Source organism: Ixodes scapularis, unplaced genomic scaffold (assembly GCF_016920785.2).
Source record: "Ixodes scapularis isolate PalLabHiFi unplaced genomic scaffold, ASM1692078v2 PGA_scaffold12__126_contigs__length_90152505, whole genome shotgun sequence".
Lineage (NCBI taxonomy): Eukaryota > Metazoa > Arthropoda > Arachnida > Ixodida > Ixodidae > Ixodes > Ixodes scapularis.
In genome coordinates this window covers 1,500,701-1,521,736 of record NW_024609838.1, presented here as the reverse complement: position 1 = coordinate 1,521,736, position 21,036 = coordinate 1,500,701, and the positions used below count along the sequence as shown (strand labels likewise).

The 21,036-nt window shown below is 47.3% G+C and overlaps 1 protein-coding gene across 1 annotated transcript in view; it reads left to right on the top strand.

Annotated features, from left to right (window-relative positions):
* LOC8035218 overlaps positions 1 to 21,036 on the top strand; it is a 50,231-nt gene that overhangs the window by 22,596 nt on the left and 6,599 nt on the right. Inside the window, exons 15-26 of the mRNA XM_040205828.3 lie at positions 1,563 to 1,745; positions 2,478 to 2,748; positions 3,310 to 3,451; positions 4,760 to 4,866; positions 4,980 to 5,133; positions 5,992 to 12,371; positions 13,884 to 14,204; positions 15,120 to 15,285; positions 16,596 to 16,771; positions 18,284 to 18,567; positions 18,963 to 19,303; positions 20,363 to 20,598. Of these exons, the coding sequence (XP_040061762.1) occupies positions 1,563 to 1,745; positions 2,478 to 2,748; positions 3,310 to 3,451; positions 4,760 to 4,866; positions 4,980 to 5,133; positions 5,992 to 12,371; positions 13,884 to 14,204; positions 15,120 to 15,285; positions 16,596 to 16,771; positions 18,284 to 18,567; positions 18,963 to 19,303; positions 20,363 to 20,598 (8,761 nt within the window). The remainder of the gene's footprint in view (positions 1 to 1,562; positions 1,746 to 2,477; positions 2,749 to 3,309; positions 3,452 to 4,759; positions 4,867 to 4,979; positions 5,134 to 5,991; positions 12,372 to 13,883; positions 14,205 to 15,119; positions 15,286 to 16,595; positions 16,772 to 18,283; positions 18,568 to 18,962; positions 19,304 to 20,362; positions 20,599 to 21,036) is intronic.

Genomic DNA, 21,036 nt, shown 5'->3' with positions numbered 1-21,036 from the left:
AAAAGACTTGTCGCGGGGCAGAAGTCCAAACCCCTCCCTCCTAAGTCACGCTTCGCGTGCATCCCCTACATACACAACACCTCACATCGCCTGAAATCTATTGCGCTCGGCTTCAACACCAACGTTGTATTTTCCTGCGAGTTAAAATTAGCTTCCATTTGTAGAAAGGTCAACAACCCAGGTCCAGCGCCCCCGTGCCAGAAAAAGCACCAGACCAATTATGTAACCTGCTGCAAAGAGTGCGTGTATTCGATTCCCATGTCCTGCGGTGCTAAATACATCGGACAGACGGGCCGATGCCTAAACGATCGGGTGAGGGAACATGCAAACGAGATCAAGAAAGCCGCCTCCGACACTTCGGAGATTTGTTACCACCCGATTGCCAAACACATCTCTGAGTGCAGCGAACCCTGTTCGGCCGACCTTCCCTCGACCACCAGGATTGGAGGTCACGCCTCGAGATACGGACGAGAGATCATGGAGGCCTTCGCCATGCACTACAGTCACAACCCCTTCGGATCCCCGTCCATAGGCTTATCCAGGAGGGAGATAAACTTCCTGGGGCCAGAGCTGACGTCCCTCGTTTCAGCGGCTCCGAGCGATTAGATGTCTACCCCACGGGATCGTCCCTCATTTCCCTGGCTCTACACTCTCTCCCATCGCTTTTCCACTTTCCAGTGTAGCGTCTTTCACCCTCCCCTCCTTCACCTATATATGCAAACTTCGGGTCAATAAATGTTGTTGCTAGTTGGAAGTCTTCGTTGTCCGTCCCCCCTTTCTATGTATCTTCCTCATGTCTAACTACTGAATGCCTATGCGACGGTCTCCAACGCTATAAAAGACCCTTTCGACGAGGCACTTTCGGGAGGATGCGCTGAATTCGCTTTGGTCAGGCACCCGGTGCTTGAGGTGATGAAAGAAAAAGGAGGATCCATTGGTTGATCCTTGGGAAATCAGTTAGCACAACTTGTAGGAAGTGCCCATTGGTCTTCCCTTTAATGTTTACCGGCTTTGAGGGTTTCTGTTGGAAATTTCTTTTGGGAGGGTGTTTTGTGACGTATGCCACGTATCTTTTTCGGAGGACACATTACATGTTGTGTACCCCGTCTGCTTCTTTCACAATCTGTCTTTTTTTGCCGCCAACTTGAACCAGCGCTAGTACTTGGCTCGCACTTCATTTTGTAACACCAACCAAGGCATTCGCGCTCCGCTCACCTGCATCTTCAGACTCGCCCCAGCATCCTCGCCCGCACTGGATTCCGCCCCGTCACGTCGCCTCCCTCTCCACTTTGCCCTTCCCCACTCTCCTCTGTACATGCGCGCTTCCCTTTCCACTCTTGTTTACAGATGAGCACCAACACTTTTTCCCTGCCATGTGGGTAATAATGCTAACGCATTAGTAAACATTGGTACTACTTTTCCTCTAAATATAAATGGCCTTTGGTCAACGTGCGCTTAGAAGCTCATCATAAGCAGTCTCAGTAAATGGGTCTTTCGTTTTTTAAGACTACATTCATCGATGAGCGGCCTAACTGATGGCAGTGATTTTCACACATCTGCAGCGGTGCTGTCGAGCTGTCGATGCTGATGAGCGTGGATGCTCACAAGTCTGTGTCCGGAGTCAAGATGGTGGCCACCATGTCCTCTTCCTGGGTCGTTGACGGTTCTCTACAGGTGCAACAGGGGCAGGCAGTCAAGGCCCAGATCAACATGCCACGGAACGAGATGGAGCTCATTGATGTCAAGTGAGTACAGAACCTAGACTCACGAGGGTAAACTGGGATGTGTCTTAATAAAACTCAGAATTGTACATGCCATTTCCAGCAGAGACTCAGAACTTGGAATACATTTTAGCGCTCAAAAACAAGGACAGACTAGAATCAGACACCATAGTGCGCGTAGAAGAAGAAATTGCTTAGCTTCTGATAACAAACTGGGCAGAAACCAAGTTCATTTGATAACTATAATGTTTAAAACTCGAAACAGAAGTTGTCCTCGGAGGCTGCTTGGCGTATCGAGAGCCTTTCGAGAAACATTTAATTGCAGTAAAAACATTGCTAAAATTACCAGAGACATACTTTTGCTCCAGCATATCCTGTCTATAAAATATACTTTCTCACTCTGGTGACAATTTATAGCAGATTTGTAGTACATCTTGATAAGTGTTTCATACTTACGCCATTTTTGTCTTAAGTGCTGTTGCTCTCACATTAACCATGCCGTGTCCAACGATTACTTTAAACTAACGAAAATACTTTTGAACTGTTAAGACGTTCTGTGGGCGCTTTGGATGTGTCGTATGTTGTCCTGGCATGCTTTTTGGGTGTCTTTTTCTTGCACCTAAACGTAAAAGCAAGTTGTGAATATTCAAACAAACATGGTGAAGGTCATTGCATGTGAAATAGCCAACCTCCCTGTTGACACTTGCCATCCTTCTACCCACAGTCCTAATCTGCTCGTGCTATATTGTTCTTTAGGAGCAAGATCTTCCTGGTGAACAGCATGTCCGAGGTGGAGCACCGCAACGAACCCCAGAAGAAAATGGAGACGGAAGCGTGCACAGGATCCACGATGGAGAAGATGCTGGGCATCCAGATTTGCGGCAAGGCCGAGTTCCCGGTGTCAAGTCAGACGTACGGTGCACCCATGTACCCGTTCAGCGGAAACGCCGAGCTCAGCTTGGTCCTCAAGAAGACTGACGCGTCCCTGACCTCGTACAATTTTGAAGCCGGATGGACCAACAACCAAGTACGTATTAATTAGAAAGACGATGCCAAACGCTCCAATATTCAAGAGCACAACAAAATGGTTCAGCCCTCTTATCTCCTTGTGAAGACACGTATTAATGTCCCGCAAATTTATGGATTTTAAAAAGCTGTTGTTGCATTCGTCCATAGAAGAGTACGGGCTTGGGCTTGGGGGGGGGGGGGGGGGAGTGTTCATATGCCATAACTAGAAATATTAATAGCACCAAAGAACAAGAGACAAGTAGAAGCACCGAATTGACAGAAGTGGGCCTGTTCGTTCCTTCTGCTTCACTTTTGTCTTCTGACACTTTTTATTTTACACATTCCTTTAACAGAGTTTTCAACAATGGAGTATAATTGTGCTATAAAAGGGACATATCCTAGACTTTTCAGTAATTTTTGGCCAACGTTAAAAGAAGCAAATCGCGAGCTAGATCTAATGTGTTTTTTTGGCTAAACAATCTAACATTAATCGGTGCCTCACCATTGTTTATCTCAACATTCATTTCGATCTCCCTTAGAATTTGACTTGCAGTCTAACACTGACTTTCCTTAAATGCAGGATGTCAAAGGAGCCATGGTGACAATGAGCACGCCCGGCACCACGATGGACCGTGAAATCAAGGCTGAGCTGCAGCACAACATCCGCGATCGCACCGTGGCACTTCGCCTCAAGACACCACCCAAGAAATTCACACTCGAAGGTGAGGAAAATTGTGCGTTCTCGTAACAAGCGCAAGACCCATCTTAGAAACAAAAACACATGTAGTAAATATGGTAAGTTATCTAGAGAGAGCAGACGTATAAGGGCGAGAGCGTTGCTTGAAGGCAGACGTAAACCTTGCTCCTTCCAGTTTTTATTGCTTCCTCCTAGCCCATGTCCTCTCCACCCTTTAACTCGCCCTAACACGACTCCCCTCTGATATTCAAAAAGGAGGTCTTCTTTCCTACATAAAATTATTTGTACTATCGAAAGCAAAGCAGATTAGGTTAACGTTTACGATTGGCCTAGTTGGTAGTTCGTTATTAAAAGTACAAATAAGGCAACGACGCGAACAAAGTAAAAGGGCTTTTTTTAGGAGACCGCACGCTTGATTCTCTACCTCACGCAACAATGCGTCACATCGTCACAAGTAGTTCTTGCAATAATTGGTTGTCTAAGGTGCAATCACATATATCTTAATTCAACACACATAGTGGGAAATTGGTTGCATTCCGCTAAAAGCCGGACTTTTTCTACTCTGATTACTGAGGTGAATACGAGTATAGGACGGTTATATTAAGCTGGAAGCCTTTTTATGTATAAACATCAGTTAAATGTAATATATATATATATATATATATATATATATATATATATATATATATATATATATATATATATATATATATATATATATATATATATATATATATACATTATTGAGAACAATCAATGTTTGACAGATATTTTTTTTTGTGCTTTGCCACCCGGTTTAAGGAAAAACGTATTTCGGGTTGACTGCTGTGCATTTAACAATATACGAGATGTTTGTCTAGTCGGTTCAGAATTGCTTTTTTTCAAAGGAAGCTTATGTTAGTGTGTCTTTAACCTTGGAGCAACGTTGGTGGCCAGGGCGGTCTTACAAGAGGAAAAATAAGTTAGTTAAACAACTAACACATTTTAAATACTTACTTTTTAAAGTTTTGAGGCATAATGTATTTAGAGAAGTGAGGCCTCACCTCAATACCACCTCGCCGTGCAGTGCAATTTTTAATAAAACATTCGTAGTCCGCGCTATGGGGCAAGAAATGTCACCCTTGTACACGGCGTTAAACTGAAACTAAGCGATCAAAGAGCGGGAACATTTCAGCCAATTGAGGAGCTGGCAAAACGCAAAAAAGATCCACATGAAAAAAAACAAAAAAAAAACTCAACGCAAGTTTTTTTTAGTTGACCGAAAGTTAAGATATCTTTTATAAAGCTTATCTCACAAGTGAGAAGTTATTTGGGACCTGCCTTCCATCCCCAGGAAAGTACAACTTCGACGAGAAACTGAAAAAGATCGACCTCAACGCCAAGCTAGATGAGGCCTCGATATTCCAGCTTGTCAGCGAGCTCAAGGCTGATACCTCTCAGGTGGGTGCGATATTTCAGAATCAGAAACTGTATAAACAATCATATTATTACCTACCAAGCTAAGAATAGCTGTCAAGGTCCTGCATTTATTATCTCATGCTACTCTATTACAGAACGACGTTACGAGGTACAGCCACTTCCTTGAGATCCACAACCATGGCACCAGCATTTTGCTTTTGAACGGACAGTGGAACGCAGTCCACGGACGCAAGTACAGCGGAAATCTCAACATCGAGAAGATCACCGAAAAGCCTGTTCTACTCAAAGGTCAGTTCAAATAAAAAAGCTCTCTGGCGCTAAGTTTACTTTACAAAATTCGTTGTAGAATCTCAACGTCAAATATCATATATTTGTTTTGTTCTAAAAGTTTTGTTTCATCGAATTCAGGTTTGTCTCCTTTCTGCGTCCGTAATCTTTGGTGCTTTAGTCATCTACCCATCTTACTAAAATTCATAGGTGTACATATATCGTGTCTTATTATAATTTGTGCCGGGGCCTTGACATTCATGAAATCAGTCACCACACCAGAAATTTATACTTCCGTTTCACCAAACACCTTGAGAAAGGCGGTTAACTCCTAAACAAAATGTTGATGGGACAAAAGATTTTGTACGGGTGATCATCTCCTAGGACCTGAAATTGTTACAAAATGGAGTTCTGATTGGTTCGATCGAATAATAGTAAGTAGACGTAGACCTCAAAGCAGGATGCCTTGAGGGCTAGCCACTATTCTTCAATCAGAACCAATCAGAGCTCGGCGTTCTGACGTCTCCACAACCCCTGCAAAAGAAGCAGACGAACTTGCGCTCCGCCTAGTCGCTGACATAATGATAACGGCACAACATATCTTTCAAAAGCCCGGCCTCCGGCATGCACTCATTGATTTCCGTTGTCCTCTAGCGGCATATGCTCGCTTTAAGCTCACGAGGGCGTTGTCGAAGGTAGGAAGCTCGTACTTGAGGCGGGACAACTGAAGCTTCTCTCCGCCGTTCTCACCTAGGTAGTGACTACAGACACTGTAACTACATTTATATACGTTTGACTCATTTGAAATTTCCGCAGCCCAGCGTTCTTTCAAGAACTCGGAATACTTACCCGTTTTCGTATGTACTCTTCTACCCACAGTTGACTTGGACATGATGGACAAGAACCGCGTCAAGTACGAAGCTGTCATCAAGTCCTTCTTTGTCGATGGCAAGATGGACGGCTACACTCAGTCGGGCGAGAACTGGGCCACCAAAATGAACGGCGAGTTCAGCCTCATGGAAGGACGCCCCGAGAAGATCGACTTCACAGCCAAGTTCCGCGACCTGTCCGCGGGCAGCCTGACCAAGTACAACGGTGCAGCCTCCCTCCAGAACACCTTCCACCCGTCGCTGAATACCGACCTGCTTTGGGACTGCCAGGTGACGGATGGGCTCATCGAGAACTCGCTCGAGATCAAGAGGGGCACGAGCGGCAAGAAGACCATCCGCATCCAGCAGATCGCCAAGTACACGGGCACCCTGAGCAACAACAACGCCGGACTTACTCTCAAGCTCAAGTACCCCCAGAACAAGATCGACTGGTCTCTGGAAATGAGCCATGAAAACACCGAGAACAGCCTTCTTAACAGGATGACTCTCAACTACGCACCAGGACGCCAACTCAGCACCGCTATTGACGTCGCCATTCAGCCCCAGACTAAGTTGGATGTGCAAGTGAACTACCCAGGCCGCGAAACGAGGCTCAGCGGAAATTACAGGAACGTTGGCTCGGACGAATACAAAGGAAACCTGCTGGCCCAGTGGAGCAGGGAGAAGAAAATTGAGGCCTCCGGTACATTCAGGCTCGGCGCAGAGAGGAGGCAGTACAGCCCCAGCTTCGAGATTGAGATCCTGATACCGAACCGCCGTCCAGTCACTGTCAGCGGCGCACTGAAAGCCGCCAAGGGTTACTACACCATCAAAGGAGCGTCTCAGTGCAGCGTCGGAAGGCACGAGCTGAACGCTGTCTACAGGTCCGCAAACCAGTACAACCACGACGCAAGCATCAAGATCGAGACCCCCAGGGACAACTACGCGGCTAACGGTGTCTTCAAAATTGAATCCAACAAGGTCGTCGCCAACGCCAACGTCAAGTTGGGACGTGTACGCGAGGTTAGCATCGAGTCCGAGCTGACTTCAAGCAGAGATGTCAAAATGGTCAAGTTTGACTGCAAGTGGGACGCTGCCAAGGACCCATCTCGTCGCGCCACCATCAACGGTGAATTCCGTCGCGTCTCGGGTGGATACCAGGGTAACTTTGTCGTCAAGTGCCCAAAGCAAGACATCCGCGGCACCGTGTCTACCACCACCCAAGGTCGTCTTGATGGGGGTCTTCTGCGTATTTCCAGCACGGGAGAGATTGAATGGCAACCTCGAAAGAAGGTCACCTACGTCGCCAACATCGACTGGAACCCAGAAACGTCCCGCCGCGTCCTTAAGGCTGACATGACAATCACCACACCTTTCCAGAAGGCCGATATCCTTGGTCTAACACTAACTCATCGTTACGACGGGCGCGAATGGGCATCTGAAGGAAGAATGACACTCCCTCAGCGTCGTATTTTGTCCATTGCCTCAGACGGTGACGTCTTGATTGACAGAAGCCGCAGGATCATCAAGGGAAATGTCAAAGTGAACACTCCGGCCGGAAAAGAGTTTTCTCTCATGGCTACTCATTCCCTTTCTCAGTTCGAAATTAACAACATGGTCAAATTTCATTGGGATGAAGGGAAGGCAGTGGCTGCTGAGGTCTCCGGTGCTTACGGCAGGGGAATGCTGAGGGGCAAGGCTGAGGTGATCACTCCAATCATTGGATACGAGCGTGTTGGAGCTTCTTTTGACCACGCACACGGACCAGCTTATGTCAGGTGCCAGGCTTCGGCTCAGTGGAAGCGAGGTCAGGAAGTGTCCTTCAGCTTGAACGGGCAACACACTTCCACTGGACTTAGAAAGGTTTGCGAGGCTGACATCAGGATCACGACACCAATCAGGGGATTGGAACTGATGTCGTCGAAGATGACGTACAACAACGACGGCAAGAAATTGAGCGCAGACATTGAAGCAAGCAATGGCTACAACAAAATCACTACGGGGCTGTCGGCATCCAAGAAGAGGCAGCGTGGAGGTGACGCCTCAAGTGAAATGAGGTTGTACTTTAACAGTCCCGTGCAAGGTTACGAGAACCTCGAGGTGACTGGAACGTACTCAGTTCACCAAGAGAAGGTCATGGTCAGTGCGGACGCTAAGCTTCCGTACTCGAAGACGGCTTCCCTTCGCAGCCAAGGCAGGGTTGCCTCCATGAACAACTTTGATTCTTCAATCACGATTCAGCTGCCCATCCGAAATTACGAACAGCTAAAAATGGAGGTTGCCCACAATATTCACAGTCGCAGTCTGAAGACAACGGGCCTGATCGCCTTTGGACGCAACGAGTACACCGCAGTGTTGAACGGTGACATCATGTATTCTCAGGGAAGTTCCGACATAACCGGCATGCTAACAATTACTACCCCAATCCGTGCCTACGAAGCCATCAGCATGAATCTTCGTCAAACTAGAAGGGGCGGAAACCTCGACTGCCGTCTTGGGGTCGCCATCGGCCAGTCCTCTCTGACTGTCGTTCACGACATGAAAATTGGAGACAATGGAAACTTCGAGCAGAATTTGGAAATTATTACACCGTTCAAAACTATGTCCTCCCTGACAGTCCGAAACACAAACCAGCTGCAGAATGGCAGATTATCTCACAGTACCGAGATTGAATGGCAGCGTAGGAACAAGGTCGCATTGAACATTGACGCGTCTTCTAGCAGCACTCGGAATGACTACAACATGGATGCTAATGTTCGGCTCATCACTCCATGGAGAGCCCTCAGCAACGCCAACATCAAGGCCAGCAACTATTATAATCACCAGGAAGTCAAGTCCAAGGTCTCCACTGAGTGGAACAACGGCGAAAACATTGCTCTGGAGTGGGGCTTCCAAAACGACCGTTACAGAAGTCTGGAAAGCAAGCTTCAGCTCACCAGTTCTATCAAGGCAATCGAAATGGTCACTGTGAACGCCAAGTACGACGTTTCCAGCGAACAAAAGACCGGAGAGCTGTCGTTCCAGTGGGATCCTCGCCCAGAAAAAATGGTAACCCTGACCGGATCGGCCTCGCTGAAAGAGGGCGCGTCTGACATCGATATCTCCTGCACTACTCCCATCAGTGGCTACGAGCGCGTTCAGCTTCTTTGCAATTATAAGAACGAGTACAACGCCAAGAGCGCAAGCATCACCCTTCAGTCGCAATGGAAAAAGATAGCTCTCGTTGGTAACCTACAAAACAGCCGTACCGGGTCCACTGCTGAGCTGAGCCTCGCAACTCCGATTCGTGGCTTGGAGCTGCAGAAGATCTCCGGCGAGTACAGCACAGAGTTCGGCAAGCTTATGTCCAAGGTCGACGCTGAGTGGAGTGGAAAGATGATGTCGCTCGAGAGTGAACTTGAGAAGGCTGACCGCAGGGCATCGGCGAAGGTGACGTTCAAGACTCCGTTCGAAGGCATGCGCAACATGGAGATGAGCTTAAATGGAAATTTTGAGTCTAACACAAAAGTTTTGTCTAGCATGCTGCAGTGCGATGCCAAAACGATCGAGCTGAGCGCAACAATAGACACGACTGACCGCACAGCCAAGCTCCAACTGCGTAGTCCCTTTGAAAACCTGGAGGAAATTGAACTGAATGCAGGAATTGAAGACCGTGGCCGTACGAGACAAGTGACGGCGTCCATCAGCTGGGCTCCAGGCAAGATGATTAACATCGAATCGGCAGCTGCTCCGGAAAGCATCAAGCTTACTCTGACTACTCCGTTCCGGGGATATCGTAGACTGAGCGGCAGCGGTGCCATGGAAAATCGGGGTGGCTCTAGCACGTTTAATGCCGTCTTCGAAAAGGAGAACAAAAAAATTGCACTTTCTACTTCTAACAGCTACAACCGAGACCTCGAAGGCACTATTAAGCTTACCACACCATTCAGGTCGTACGAAGAACTCAGCATGGCTTACTATATCACGTACGAGGGAATAAAAAACATGAAGGCGTCCTTTAGCTTGCGGACACCGATTGAGGGTGCTCAGACAATTGACATCAAGGCAGAAACAAGCGTCGCTGCAGACCAGTACAGAGGCTTGATCAGCCTGGAAGCCCCAAACAGCCGATATGAACTTAACGGTCAGATGACATACCAGGGCATAAGACTTGTTGATGGACAGATGTCTCTCATCACGCCTCACCAACAGCTGAGGACCGCAAACCTGAAGGTTAATCTTAGAACGGGAGGTCTTAGGTTCATCAACGGAGGGATTGCGTTAACCACGCCCGGAGGCGAGCATGCCTTGTCCCTGGACATCAAAAACAGCGGTCCCTTTGAGGGCTCCTTCGAAGTTAACTGCCCACTCCTTCCGCAAGGTAAAGCCACAGTCAGTTACATGGTCAATGTGCCCAACAAAGACTTCGCCGACTTTAGGATCACAGCCGGTTTTGGTGAGGAATCTCACAAGGTCCTCGGAAGCTACGAAAACAAACGGAGTATCTACAGAAGTCAAATCAGCCTTGATAGCCCCATGCTCAAGGAAGGTCCCGCTTCATTCAAGCTCGAGCTGTCTTCATTGCGCCCACGGGAAATTAAGGCAGTTCTGAGTTTTGGATTTGAGAGGAACATGAACACAATCAACATCGACGCTGGTGCTAACGGCGGCGTTCTCAAATGCAAACTGAGTGCCGAGTCTCTTTTGTTGCCAAGCCGTTCGCTGACTGCTGAAGGCATCGTAACTACAACGAGGCAGGGCGCAGACATCTCTATGATCTTTGAAGATCCCAAGACGAGCCACCGCTTGAACGCCAATTGGAAGCAGGTTGCTGGAACCGCTGACGGACAGCTCAGGATTGAATCCCCACTGCTTAGCTTTAACAGCCTAACCGGTACCATTACCTACAGTAACACTCCAAACTTGATGGAAGGTACTCTGGTAATGGAAACTCTAAAAAAGACTATCAAATGCTTCGGTGCTCTGCGCGGCAGCAGCCTCCGCAACTTTGAAGGCAACCTTAACCTGGAGACGCCCTTTGAGTCCCTCCGCTTCGCAAACATCGACATCAACTTCAACAATGAGTACGACCGAGTCATGGATGGTTCCTTGTCTATCAAAACGTCTGTTCCATCTCTGATCAGCGACGCCAACATTTCTGGTCAGATCCGAAACAACCCAGGATCTTTCGAAAGCAGTCTGAAGGGACGTCTGCCTATTGGAATGCTATCAAACTTCGAACAGACCTTTGTATGCAAGTACAACAACGACCTCACGAGCATCTCTCCTCGACTTACCGTTACCCTGCCAAACTTCAAAGTTGTGGATTACGCCGAAATTAACTACGCTCGTGGAGGCTTCCAGCTCACGGCAGGTCATGAATGGGGAGCCGACCAAAAGATTGAGGCCTTGATAGCCATCAAGAAACCCGCAGGGCAGTTCAAGGTTGACGCCAGTTTGTCGACGCCATTCAGAAACATGGAGACCTTCGAAGTGAGCATGATGTGTGCCAGGGAGAGTGACAAGCGAGTCTTCCGTGCGTCTTACAAAGCACCATCCAGGAACATCTATGAGATCCAGCACAGCAACACCTATTACAACCCGCTCAACTTCAACGTTGAGAACTCAGTTACAACTCCAATCCGTGGCTTCGAACTAATGAGCCTTCGCGTGCGACAGCAGAGTAGTCGATCCCGCCTGGTCAGCAACCTGGAGGGCAACCTCTGGCGCCGAAGGATGATCTTCAACCTGGATCACGACAAGAACGCAAACAAGGGCAACGTTCAGATTACCAGCCCGTACCAGGAAGCACGAAGCGTCAAACTGACGTACGACATCAACAAGTACAAGGTTGACGGGGAGCTGACTGTCAACGACAGGAGGATGATCAAGATTGCCGGTAATTCGGAATACGTCCACAACCTCCGCTCTCACAAGTGCGACGCTGTGGTTGACATTCCGGCTATTCGCACAGCTCTTGAGGCCCACTACAAGCCCGTATCCTCTGGACTTGAGCTTGCCTCCAAGTTTAGCTCGAGCAGGCGCACCATCACCTTCGACACACTCTTCCAGAAGGCCCCGGAGAACTTCGTACACCAGGCATCACTTAAGTGGGGGCAGGGCAAGGGCGAGGAGTTTTCCTACGACATCCGGGCAACGCACAGCCGACGCCGTGACCTGAAGAACACGGACATGTCATGCAAGGTAAACTTCCCGCTGAGGGCTTTCGAAGTCCGCGCCAGCCAGAGCCAGAAGAACAACGTGAAGACAATGTCCTGTGACCTCTTCTGGGATGCTGCTCGCGACCAGAGCAAGCACATGACACTCAACTTGGAACACCAAAACCTTAGCAGCAGGTCCGTCTGGGCTCACAAAGTGGCCGCTACGCTGTCGCATCCAAGGCTCAGCAAGGTAAGAACCAAATATTTAGCCAACTACTTTTCTGGCATCTGGTCACGTGAGATGTGACCATAACGCTTACATATACACTTTCTGGGTGTTGAATATTTTTCTAGATTTTGATTCAAATGTTTTATCCGTACTCTTTTTAATTCCGGACTACTATAATGAAATATAATTTAAAAATAGCGCAAGGACGACAGAGGGAAGAACGAGAGACAGAAAATAGCGCTAACTGTCTCTCGTTTTTCCCTCCGTCGTCCTTGCGCTATTTTTTAATTATGTTTACCCAACTAGCCCATCAGATGATTTTATTACTATAATAGAACAAGTGGCGTAATTCCTTTCAAGAATGTAGAGTATATTTTTACGCGTTTCTAAAAATTAGATGCAGTTTAAATCTTTATGATGTGGAGCTCGTCTCTATTTCCTTCTTGTGTAACGTCAATATCCGACCTAAGCCACATGACCGCGCAGCCGTCTGCTTTTTGCTCTGGTGGTCAAAGCTATGACCGGATCGCGTTCAAAGGCAAACACGAATGTAAATATTTCAATTGACAAGACAACAAGAGGGTAATTCAAACGAGTTGCCACTGACGCGATAAATTTATTTCTGATATGTTTATTGGACACATTTTTTATATCAGAATTTATTGGGAATTTCATATTCGTTTCATATGTCCCATATAAGTTTCAGCTGGGCTAGGTGGCACTAGGTACCGCCCAATTCATATGCTACAAAAAAAAGTTTTCTTTTGCTCATGTTTTTATTTTACTTCGGGCTCTTTGGCACCTCTTATACACACATGTAGATACATTAGACATACCGCTAGCATCAGCCGAACGTATACATTGAGCACACACACATATATATATATACGACACAAGAAACATGAATGCAACGGCACACCCGATAACTACTTCTGAGCTCTGCGTTTCCGCCTTTTATACTGGGCTTTTGAACGGCTAAGGCGATGAATCTCTGAGTAAAAATTAAACGCTGATGCCGTAATTATATGAAAGACAATAAAACAAGCCGCTCCACTGCGGATCCAAGTCACGTGTTTGCTTCCCCACACGGCACGTCGTATACCAAAAAAAAAAAAAATTATAGTAATTTATTTCTGATATGATTATTGGACACATTTTTATATCAGAGCTTTTATAAGCATACCAGTTCTTATATAAGCATATCAGTTCTTATATGTCGTATATCTGTTTTCTGGTATTTCATATCAGTTTCATATGTCGCATATCAGTTTTTGAATAATACATGTCAGTTTCATATGTCGCATATTAGTTTTTGGGAATTTCATATTAGTTCTTATTTAGATTCATATAATTTTTGTTCAACAGGGTTCGTAGGACGCTGTCAAGCTTCTTGGTGTTCCTTAATGCAATTCGTCCTAAACTGTGCTTCATTAGTCTGTACATTATTTCTGCATTGTTAACACGTCTATAGTAAAGAGAGAATACTACCCTAGTAAAAAAGCCATTCGTTTTCCGCTTCTGGTCCCATTCTAGGAGATCGTCATGCGCCTGGACGGATCCATCAGTTCCGACGAACTGCACGGCAAGACCGAGCTGGAGTACTCCCGCGACCAGAACCACAACCTCGTTTTGGAAGGCAGGTGCAAAAGGCGCGGACCGTCCCACGTGACCGTCGAGCTGACAGCGCGCCAACCCGTATCCTCCATGGACATCCGCACCATGGCCGAGCTGAAGGATGCCCGTGACGAAGTATCCGCTCTCATTAGCGTCAACTACATGAACCGCAACCGACAGATGCGAGTCCATGAGCTCAAGGCGTCCATCTTCAAGCTGAGGAAGGCCATTGACATCCTGGTAAGCTCATTGGCAACAGGTTCCTGTTTATAGCGTTAGTTGTTATGGCGTTAGCTACCAGGAACCGTCCCTTAGTGTCCCACTGAAACTTTCAAAATATCCCTTAACTTGAAGGGTTTCGTGTTCGCGGTAAATGCAGATGAACTTCGATAAACAACCCCTAAGTCGTTTTCTTGGAATCGGGGAAAATCGAGAAACCTCGAATCGGACCTAGCCTCGAACAGAAAAATGTATAGTTGGGCGAGTTGGTGGGAATTCATCTTGGGGACACAGCGCGAACAACAGACGTGAACGAAGAAGAAACACACGTTTCGTGATGTTTTTTTTTTTTTTTTTTCATCTGCAGCATTTTTTCTGTCGGTCTGAACGTAACCCGTACTAAATGTCCTTAAAATTGGTTTTTTTTATATATTTTTTTATGGAGTGGAATAAAAAAGGACACCGGGGAGGTGGCGGGGGGGGGGGGGGGGAGGGGAGGGTTGGTCATTTGGGTTCATAGATTGATGTACAGTATATGTATCTGTTTTCTAACATTAGCCTCGATAAACCCCAATTTTTATCCGCACTTAAAATAATCGCCGAAAAAACACGAACTCCGGGGGGGGGGGGGGGGGGGGGGGAACAATAAACACCAAAAAGAAACCAGGAATTTGAAGAAAAATAAATCCCCAAAACACGGAACCATACTTAAAAGTAATAATCTTCAAATCCGATAACGGTTAGTTCCGAAACTTTGGAATCTGGTCCAAATCAGATGCGTTCGGACGGAGAACAGGCGTTCGCTAACCCGTAGTTTATTTCTGCCAGCGAAGAAAACATTGTAAATTGTTTTCGTTGACACGCTATGAAACGATCGTTGCCGATCCTTCGTTAATCGGTTGCACGCTTATTCCACCGGTTGTTCATACAATGCAGCTGCGAAGCGGACGCGACCAGAGTCAGCTGAAGGGCGAGATGTACAACCGTGACCAGGAGTTTGGCATGGAGTTGGAACACCAAGTGAACCTGCTGCCCCCGACCAAGACTCATCTCCGCATCAACAAGAGGCACAGCAATGTCGAGATCGCCTACAACTCGCCTGGTGAGCGAAGCATCAAATGCCTGGTCAGAGAGGCCCCTCGAGCTTATAGACACTTCACACACGCGCCAAATTACAGCCGCCATTGCTAACCTTCTCTTGTCTTACCGAGATGCCCAGCAACTGAAACGGTAGTTGGCGATCCTCTACAAAGAACGATGCTTTAGAAAAGGACACAGTTTAATCTAATATGGCAATAACCTGGCCTGCTATGGTAATGATGAAGTGAAATAAACGAAATTAGAGGAAACAAAAACTAAAGGTCAGTTATGGCGGCGTCCATGCACAGCTGCTGCAAAGCGTCTATAGCAAGAGCAGGCTGCCAGTCTCCCTTCATGGGAATCAGCTTGCTTAAAGCTATATCCTCAGAGACATCTTAAGAACCGGCTGGCGTGGCGAGCCCGGAGGATTTTATTAGCTTCGCGCAGTCAATCAATTTGCGGCATTCGATGATAAGAGCGCCGAGGAGCCGATCACGAAGCGAGACGCGTAAACGTGATGAGCCGTGCGCTGCATTTCTTTAGCTGTCAATAGGCCACCTTCAAAAATCCCTCCATGCCACACAGAGCGCGTTGCGCGCTGGGAACCACTTGGCACACGGATCGGAGTGGCATGGTTTCGGTTTCGAAAAGACAGCCGCTGTTTGTACTCTTGCAGCCAAGCACGTGAACTTCCAAGCCTGCATGACTTTTCTTGACGCGCATGTGAAGGTGCTTGTATAATGGGGCACCAGCAGGGATGTTGCAATCCATAGTTCTACATTTGCCTACCTTTTCCCAAAATCCGGCACATCGGGAACCACAAAAACAGTTCCAAGTGCCGTTTTTTTGTTGGGAATCTCTCGGCAACGCCTACAGTATTGTACACTTGTAGGAAGTCGCAGCAATGAAAATGCAAGCAGTGTGTTCCGTCACGGCATGAGGATCGTGACAAAATCTGAAACTGAAACCAAAACTAAGGGGCCAACTGGTACCCAGAATTCATTTCGTGCCATCGTGCCACCAGGGGCGCTTCGATGCGAGAAAACTCTATAGTATAAAAAAAAAATGTTTGCCAATTGCACGTGACTGCTAGACTCGTATATATTTAGCCTTCTTTCCATATCACACTTAACCTGCCTGAGCCCAGAAGAAACTTACGTTTCTTCTGGTCACCGATGATCACTTCCCAGTCAATAAGACCGCTCCCAGTCAATGAGACCGAGGCATTAAGCAATAAGAAAGCCGAGGAACGAATCACGTTTATTAAGCAGTTCAGTGTTTACAGTTATCCTCAACATATACACTGACCCCACTCTTCTGTTCTTTATCAAGACGACTACTCGGCCATCATGTCGGCCTCCGCGTCGCCCGACAAGCGTGAGCTGAAGCTGTCCCACAGGACCCTCGGCCGCAGCGTGTCCGATCTCCTCCTGAAGATGGCGCTCAAGGAGAAGCGCTACCTCGGCTCCGAGGTCAGCTGGAGGCCGGAACTGACGAAAGAGGCTAGGGTAAGTCGTCTTCGTCACACTAAACACTCCAACGCACCGTTTATGCGGAGCGCAAGTTCGTCTGCTTCTTTCGCAGGAGTTGTGGTGACGTCAGAAGGACGCCGAGCTCTGATTGGTTCTGAATGAAGAATTGTGGGTAGACCTCAAGGCAGCCTGCTTTGAAGCCTACCCACTATCCTTCGATCAAAGCCAATCAGAGCTCGGCGTTCTGACCGTCACCACAACCCCTGCAAGATAAGCAGACGAACTTGCGCTCTGCATAGACAAGCCGTCGTACGGCCACACCAGGTGTGGGGCGCCGCGAGCGCTCGGAGGGGGATTGGTATTTTGCGAGGTGAAGCGTCTGCGCGTGCGCCGTGCCGATAGCAGCGCCACCGCAGCATTGCGACGTCATAGCCGCGAGTTGATCTGTACAGTGTTTGACTTTACGATGAGCTGCGAAAGACGCCAAATAGCCGTCGTGGAATCGAATGCCGCGTTTGTGTCACGTGAACTTGGAAAGAGGGGCACTGACGCGTACGAAACGTAATCACGTGATACGTTCGCATCACTGGATAAGCTGTGACGGTTCGTACCGCTTGGTCCGGTCAGTGGGAAGGCGAGACGGAGTATGGCGACTTCCGTAAGCCATTTCTGTGCACATGGAGCGTCGAGAGGTGGGAAAGAAGTCATCTTTGCGCGCTCCGCCGAGCTCGATAAAGCTTATGCATTAACTACTGTACAGCGGTTTCAGAGTAATTTTAGTAACCCTCATTACTAAAAACAAATTATGCAGAGCGAACTAAGTATAACACAATCTGCAATTGCTTACAGTTGATATTTGGGTATGACGACTATACGATCTCAACGCACTTTCAGGGAACAATAGTTACGTTTTTGTTTTTGTTCTACGATGAGGTTCAAGTTTATTTGTTTTAAAGAGATCCGTAGGGATTGCTGCATGATGAGAGCGTGATAAACTCAACAGAATGGGGAATGAGAGCTCTTAGCATTAACACCGTGAAGCATATACAAAGTAAAGCGTAAGAAACTACGACAAACACAATTTGCGAATGTTTTAAACTTAGACTGAAAACATGAACGAGTAACAGTTACAATAAGCTCATTGGGTGGGTACTTGTCGTTGATAAATTGGAATGGTGCGAGAATCTTTCTGTTTATTATTTCGATATTTTAATGGGCTTATTTCGGGAGCGTGCTCACGCCGTTGAGAAGTGTAAAAATAGTGCCACTAAAATGAGCTAAAACTAGGCAGGTTACAGGACAGGTTAGGAAAGCTCATCTGAGACCCTTCTTTACATATAACGGTGTGCCGAGTTTAGATTTGTTTTCTTGAAGTAATTGACGTTGCGTCACTCTCCACTATTGCAACAAGTTGCGCCACACTTCATTCAATCGCTGTTGCGTGCGTTTGTTTCACAGGAGCAAGTCGTCATTTTTCCGCGAAATTTACAAAACGCTTGTCACGTTCCTGTTGTCTTGACTTAATACCTTTCCGTCGTTTGTATCCAGGAGTACGCGTCTCAAAGGTACAACACCCTCTGCAACGAAGCTTCCCGCCTGTGGAGCAACTTCGCCTCCGAAACCGAGCAAGAATTCAGGGCAAAGAGGTTCATCATGGGCCAATCGCTTCAGTCCCAGATCAGCCCCGTCCTCGAAGACATGAAGAGCGACCTCGGCGTTCTCAGCTCCGAGATCTCGCAGGCCGCAGACAAGCTGGAGGCCATGTACTACCAGGACGAGTTCTACATGAAGACCGTCCTCTCCACGATGTCCGCTGCGGCATGGGAAGCTAGGTGGGTCATTTCTGCGCAGCGACTGACAACTTGAGAAACTCAGATCATGGCTGACTATCTTCACGCTTTTTGCTTCGTGATTAATTCTTGGCCCTACTTTTCAGCTAATCACGCAATCCCATTGTTGCGTGATTAACTGACAATCTCAAGTTGTCAATGACCATAAAGCGGCAGCCACCATTTTGTTAGCAGCCTAAACATTCTGAAGGAAGGTTTAGATTACAGCATCAGTTAATAAGGGCATCGAAGAACGAACCGCAAAGTAAGATTCGTTGCTGCGTTTCTTAAATTTTCGTTGACTATCCTGACGACCGACTGATATTCTCGAGACTCTCTCGCGATGCTGTTAAGCAACACGTTGACCATTTCTTTGATTTCAATTCTTTCCTACGCAGGTGTGCCGCCCTTAAAATTGGAAGGTTGGTCCTGGTCGCCACAAAGGGCGCCGTCGACGTGTGCACGAACGTCATGACGGCTGCCGGCGAGAAGATCACAATCGCCGCTGACCGTGTCGCCTTCGCTTGCCGCCGCTCTCTCATCTTCGCCGAGAAGGTCCTGTCTGTCGTCATTGATCGCACCAGCCTCGCTGCTGCTCGGGCCACCGAATGGGCCATGTACAAGGTCGAAGGGGTTGCGTCCAAGCTGATGCAGAAGACAATTGCCCTGCTGGAACGCTATGGTCCGTCTCCGTCCATCGTCCGGGACGCTTACAACCAGGCCGTTAAAATGGTTTCCGGTGAGTTTTGGCCCCGCTCTCAAGTCGCGGTCGCACTTCTAGTGCATCATACAAAAAACAGTCTGCAGACGCTGTCAGAGGCATGCTTCTGCCTTGTATGATGGTCTTGTTCATTGGGCACACAAAACCTGTCCCTGCAGCTGGTCAAAGTATACAAACGTGCTTAGGGCGTGTCCGTAAATAGTTCTGTCTTCATGTCCGCAGCAAACATCATGTCCTTTGTATGATGTCTAAGCAATTTGACTGTCTTTAGTCTCGATACAATGATGTAGAGAAATTTTCCCATGCGAAGCAGAGTCGCGCAAGAATAAGTTGACTTCCACTCGAGAAGTATTCCTGCGTATATCATCTCCACATTTGGAGAGTTTGCCTAACACATTTTATCTCATCATCAAACGTCTGAGTTCATCCTTGTGAGAGTTACGAACAAACCCCATGACAAACTGTTAACGTCATTTTGCTGGGCTGACGACGAGCTCTTGGTTAGTTCAGTTCGTAGAGTGCTCCGCTAGTGTCAGAGTCAATTTTCAAAGGGGGCGAAATTTTTCAGCGGCCACCAGTCGCCTAGGAGGCGCGAGTTGCGCTCCATTTCAGGTGCAAGTCAATTTATTCTTGGACTCGCACCGAGACCTTCTTCTCAGGAAGAGCCAGCTTTCCTTTAAATTGTCATGGTATAATTTTAGATCTTAAGGCAGATACTAGCCTCCGGGCTAAAAAAAACAAAACAAAAACGTCCGATTTTTTTATAGAAATGATTACCACATAGCTTGATATTGTTAGATAATTAACATAATACGTTTATTTTGTTCTATCTAAGGTTCCATTCTAATCTTCTACGTTTCGCGACACCGTAGCTGTCATGAATCCTTACATTGTTTTAGACTACTGGTTTGAAGCATTTCGCACAGAAAGGGTAGGATGCCCCGCTTCCAGCAATCGTGGTTTAAGGTTATGCTTGCCGAAACATTCATTCACATTAATGAAATAAGATGAAATACTTATGCCTGCCTTTATATTGTATATTTACCACTAATTATAACAACACGTTTGATGTTTCAGTGTACACGGCCCCCATCATTGAGAGCATTGCAAAGAACCCCCTGGTTCAAGGCTTGTACCGCTACGTGGAACGTGTGTGCGCCACCTTGAACGCCTTCAGCATGGAATCTATCAAGAGGCGAAGCTACTACGCTTACAACACCGTCGCCAACAACGTCATTGAAGTCACCGACAACATCCTCGTTCACCCGCACGTCAAGTACGTCAAGAACATGGCGCAGAACATCGCCAGAAAGGTTAGTCTATTGCTAAGTAGTTATGTATTTGAGGCCCTAACTCAGTCTTCTCTAAGACTGAGTCATCGGCGACGAACTCTTGAAAGAAGCGTCATAAGTCGGCGCGGGGTCTCTTAAGAAATATATTCTTTACTATAGAGGGTCCAGGCACTTTTTATGACATTCTTATAGCCCTGTTACACGGGCACCCTTTTTAACCGCGGTTAACTCAGCTTTAACTGCTGTTACGCGGCACTACAGTTACTGCATTTTACTCTCGGACAGCTCTTTCAAAAGAAGTGAAGAGCGCGCGTGCACTGCTTTGATGGGTGCTCAAGATGCTCAAGCGCACGTTCGCCCGTAGCTTTGACTGCATATCCGCAGAATGTTGTCCGCAAGTATATCGTACGCAAACTGTTGCTTGGCGTAAGTGCAGTTACGTGTGTCCGTGTACAAGGG